Here is a 5,382-nt window from a genome sequence, read left to right on the forward strand (position 1 = left end):
TTTGGCTAGTTGGGGTCCCTTGAGATTCCATATGACTCTTAGGATGAGTTTTCCTATTTCTGCAAAGAATGTCAAAGAATGCCATTGGGATTTTCATAGGGTTTGCATTGAATATATAGAGTGCTTTGGGTAGTTTTGATATCTTAATAATATTAAATCTTCCAAATCATGAACATGGGATGTGTTTTCATTTATTTATCTTCTTTTAATTTCTAGCAATGTTTTAGTTTCCATTGTACAAGTCTTTTACCACCTTAATTCCCAAGTATTTTTTACTTTTTGATGCTATTGTAAATTGACTTATTTTTATAATTTCGTTTTCTTTTTTTTTTTTTTTTGTTTTTTTGAGATGGAGCCTGACTGTTGCCCAGACTGGAGTGCAGTGGCGCGATCTTGGCTCACTGTAACCTCCGCCTCCTGGGTTCAAGCAATTCTCCTGCCTCTGGGAATGTCTTAATTTTTCCTACACTTTTGAAGGACAGTTTGCTAGATACAGGATTCTGGATTGACAGTTATTTTTATTTTTTAGCACTTTGAAGATAATCAGCTCCCTGTCTTCTGGCCTCCAAAATTTCTGATGAGAAATTTGCTGATAACCTTATTGAAGATTCCTTATATATGATCAGTTGCTTTGTCTTGCTGCTGTCAAGATTCTATCTCTGAAAAGTTATAAGGTGTCTCAGTAAACATCTTATTTTGGAATTTGTCAAGCTTCTTGGATGTTTATATACATTTCTTCTATCATATTTGTGAAATTTTCTACCATTATTTCTTCAGATACTGTCCCTTCCCCTTTTTCTCTCTCCCCTTCCTTACTACCAGAGTGCACATGTTGGTTTGATGGTGTCCTGCTTCTCCCTTAAGCTCTGTTTACTTTCCTTCCATCTTTTTTCTGTTCCTCGGACTTGATAATTTCCATTCTCCTATCTTCTGGTTTGCCAGTTCTCTCTTGTGCCTGCTGAAATTTGCCTTTGGACCCCTCTAGTGAACTTTTAATTTCAGTTACTGTACTTTTCAGCTCCAGAATTTCTTTTTGGTTTCTTTTTTCTTTTTCTTGCCCTATCACCGAGGCTGGAGTGCAGTGGCGTGATCTTTGCTCACTGCAACCTCTGCCTCCCGGGTTCGAGTAATTCTCCATGCCTCAGTCTCCTGAGTAGCTGGGATTACAAGTGCCCACCACCACGCCCGGCTAGTTTTTATATTTTCAGTAAAGACGGGGTTTCAACATGTGACTAGACTGGTCTTGAACTCCTGACCTCAGGTGATCCGCCCACCTCAGCCTCCCAAAGTGCTGGGATTACAGGCGTGAACCACCGTGCCCGGCCACTTTTTGGTTTCTTTTTAAGTTTTCTGTCTCTGTACTGATACTTCTGTTTTGTTCATACATCATTTTTTTAAAATCATTTTTTTTGACTTTCTTCACATCTTCCTTTAAGTTCTTTGAGCATCTATAAGATGATTACTTTAAAGTCTTTGTCAGCCAGGCATGGTAGCTCCTACCTGTAATGCCATCAGCTTGGAAGGCGGAGGCTTGTGGATCATTTGAGCCAAGGACTTCAAGACCAGCCTGGACAACATGGCCTGTAGTTTCAGCTACTCTGGAGGCTAAGGCAGGAGAATCCCTTGAACCCAGAAGGTGGAGGTTGCAGCAAGCTGAGATCTCACCACTGCACTCTTGGCGATAGAGCAAGACTCTGTCTCAAAAAAAAAAAATTAGCCCGGTTTGGTGGCACACGCCTGTAATCCCAGCTACTCAGGAGACTGAAGCACAGGAATTGCTTGAACCCAGGAGCCGGAGGTTGAACTGAGTTGAGATTGCACCGAGTTGAGATTGCACCACAGCAATCCAGCCTGGGTGACAGAGCTAGACTCTGTCTAAAAAAAAAAAAAAAAGGAAAAAAGGAAAAAAGAAATGAAAAAGGGGATAAAGGGATAAAGTCTTTTTCTAGTAGATCTGTCATCATGTCTTTTTTAGGAGCAGTTTCTGTTGATGTATTTTTTCCCTCTGGAGGGTTCATACTCCCTGTTTCTTTATATGCCTTGTGATTTTTTTTGTTGTTGTTGAAAACTAGGCATTTGCATGTAATAATGTGGTAACTCTGGACATCAAATTCTTCTCCTACCCTGGGGATTGTTGTTTTTGTTATTTATTATTTATTTTTTAATTACTGTAGGCTGTCTCCATGCCAAAGATCAACCTGAGAGAGGTGTAAACTTAAAGTCTTTAGAGATCTTTCCTGAGCTTGAGCCTTTTCCTGGGCATGTGTGATTATTTTCTAATTGTCCTCGTATATCCAGTTGTTTTTAAATGTCCAATTTTTTCTTTTTAAGAGATAAGGTCTTCCTATGTTTCCCAGGCTAGTTTTGACTTCCTTTGCTGAACTGATCCACCTGCCTCAGCCTCCTTAGTAGCCAGAACTAAAGGCACGCACCACCGCACCTGGCTAAATGGCTTACAAAAGAGGGTCAAAATAAAAATGAAGGGAGGAAAAATAGGATGCTGGCTTTTGAATCCCCTGGAAGTCACTTCAGCCAGGACAGGAGGCTTGCAACAGTGTGGGGAGGAGCAACAGCAATGGCCACTACTTCTTTGTGCGTCTTAGAAGAAGCAGTTGGTGATCAGAGGAGAGATCCTGGATGTTTGGAGAACAAGGCCCTTTTTGCCTACCCTGGGTTCATCAGGCTGTTCCAGGAATGCTGCACAGCTGCCTGGTAGGCACTAAGGGATAGGTAGCTGAAATTGATTGAAAGTAACCACATTTTGTCATCCAAGCCTTCCCCTAGGAGTTGCAAGCCTTTATTGGACTCCAGAGTTCCCAAATACTTACATCAGACAGGGTCTGCCAGTCCAGTTGTTGTCTAGGTGGGGAGATGGATTCCTGGTGCTTCCTATTCACTATCCTCCCGGAATCCTTTGTGTCTAATGTGTTTTTAGGATATTTTCATATGTATTTCTATAGATTATTCTTAGTCACTTATGAAATGTCTAAATTTTAATCATTCAACATATAGTACCTTTTAAACTACCTCTGGAAGGCCAGGCACAGTGGCTCATGCCTATAATCCCAGCACTTTGGAAGGCCAAGACAGGTGGATCACCTGAGGTCAGGAGTTCGAGACCATCCTGGCCAACATGGTGAAACCCCATTTCTACTGAAAATACCAAAGTCAGCTGAGCGTGGTGGTGCATGCCTATAATCCCAGCTACTTGGGAGACTGAGGCAGGAGAATCCGTTGAACCCAGGAGGTGAGGGTTGCAGTGAGCTGAGATTGCACCAGTGCACTTCAGCCTGGGTGACAGAGTGAGACTTGGTCTCAAAAAATAAAAATAAAAATAAATACATATATAAATAAAATACCTCTGGAAAAGTTAATGTACTTTTGTATGTTGACAAAGGCTATCATTTGCTGCTGTCATTTTGCAACCCCTGGCAACTCAAGAACTATAAGTAACTATTTTGAAATCTGTAAACCCAATAATGGGTTTAATTTATGTGGCTGAGACTTTTTTCAGTACCATCTTAAAGAGTTTTTTGTTGTTGTTGTTGTTTTATTCTTGTCCAGATGACACACAATAATTTTTGGTTGAAGAAGATAGAAATCAGTGTTTCAGAAGCAGAAAAACGAACTGGAAGAAATGCCATGAACATGCAAGAAACATATACCGCTTACCTCATTGAAACAAGGTGGGTGATGAAAATTACACCTGGGCAGGTAGATGGAGAGCTTTTTCTGGTAGCTATTGATGCAGACTCTGTTGTATAACAGAATTTTTTAAAGGTTGTTTTTTTTGGGGATTGATTTTATTTCTTTACTTTTCTTTGAGACAGAGTCTCCTTCTGTTGCCTGGGCTGGAGCACAGTGCTGCAGTCATGGCTCACTGCAGCCTCAAACTCCTAGGGTCAAGTGATTCTCTCACCTCAGTTTCCTGAGTAGCTGGCATACAGGTGTGAGCCACCATGGCTGGCTAATTTTTAATTTTTTTTTTTTTTGAGATGGAGTCTCACTCTGTTGCCAAGACTAGAATACAGTGGCATGATCTTGGCTAACTGCAATCTCTGTCTCCTGGGTTCAAGCGATTCTCCTGCCTTAGCCTCCCAAGTAGCTGGGATTACAGGCATGTGCTACCACGCCCAGCTGATTTTTTTTGTATTTTTAGTACAGACAGGGTTTCACCGTGTTGGCCAGGCTGGTCTCAAACTCCTCAAATGATCCACCCACCTTGGCCTCCCAAAGTGTTGGGATTACAGGCACGAGCCACTGCGTTTGGCAGTTTTTAAATTTTTTGTAGGCATGTTGCTCAGTCCGGTCTCAAACTCCTGAGCTTAAGCGATACTCCTGCGTCAGCCTCCCAAAATGGTGGGATTACTGGTGTGAATCACTGCATCCAGCCCTGTGTCCTTAGCCTTTTAATGGGTAAACAGCTGTATCTTTTCTCTGATACTCTTGGTAGATAGCTATATTTTAATGAATCTGTTTTGTGGGGAGAGGGAAGGTTAGTGGAATGCTTTTGGAATCTGGAATTTTACTTGATATGTGCTTTAGAGGATTCCTTGGTCTCAGAATCCCTGTGCTTTTTTTGTAAAAGGATACCAGGTTCTCAGGCATGTATGAAGTGAACTTGGGCAAGTGGAAATGGTTAACAAAGAATTCTAGGAGTAGAGAATAAGGTCTGAGTCCTCTTAGGACATTTGGGAGTTATAAAAATTAACAAACAGAAACACTTAGATTGGCACTTTAGAACTTGGAGTAAATTTAAGAATAAAGGGAAGTAGATACCTTTAAAAAACAAGGAAAAAGAACTTGGTGTGTAAAAATAGAAAAGACAAAGTTGGAGAAAAGACAAATTATGGAGCAGGAAATAAAAACTCAGCAGAAAAATTGTCTTTTACCTCCTAAGGGAAAAGCTAAAGGAATTAGAGTTGTTTTGTCTAAAAAAAGGCAAGGGAAGACTCAATTTGTTGTTGCCAGTTATAAACAGTTTATATAAAGAATAATGTACTGTTTCTTTTCTGTCTTCAGAGATTGAGCAGAAGTGCTTTCAATTAAAACAAATAGATATGAGAGAATTATTGATAGCCAGTAAAATAATAGACTACTAAACCTAGCTGGGCATGGTGGCTCACGCCTGTAATCTCCGCACTTTGGGAGGCCAAGGCAGGCAGATCACCTGAGGTCAGGAGTTTGAGACTACCCTGGCCAACATGGCAAAACCCTGTCTCTACTAAAAATATGAAAATTAGCCAGGTGTGGTGGTCCCAGCTACTCAGGAGTCTGAGGCGGGAGAATCGCTTGAACCTGGAAGGTGGAGATTACAGTAAGCTGAGATTGTGCCACTGCACTCGAGCCTGGGTGACAAAGTGAGAGACTGTCTCAAAAAAA

At 41.1% G+C, this 5,382-nt stretch overlaps 1 protein-coding gene across 1 annotated transcript in view; it reads left to right on the forward strand.

Moving 5' to 3' along the window:
* The first annotated feature begins 3,563 nt into the window (after positions 1–3,563).
* Positions 3,564–5,382, forward strand: part of SNX4 (sorting nexin 4) — a 61,873-nt gene continuing 60,054 nt past the window's right edge. The window contains exon 1 of the mRNA XM_011950762.1: positions 3,564–3,686. Coding sequence (XP_011806152.1) covers positions 3,565–3,686 — 122 coding nt within the window. The 5' untranslated portion in view covers position 3,564. The remainder of the gene's footprint in view (positions 3,687–5,382) is intronic.

This window comes from Colobus angolensis, unplaced genomic scaffold, assembly GCF_000951035.1.
Source record: "Colobus angolensis palliatus isolate OR3802 unplaced genomic scaffold, Cang.pa_1.0 Scaffold31, whole genome shotgun sequence".
NCBI classification, from domain to species: Eukaryota; Metazoa; Chordata; class Mammalia; order Primates; family Cercopithecidae; genus Colobus; species Colobus angolensis.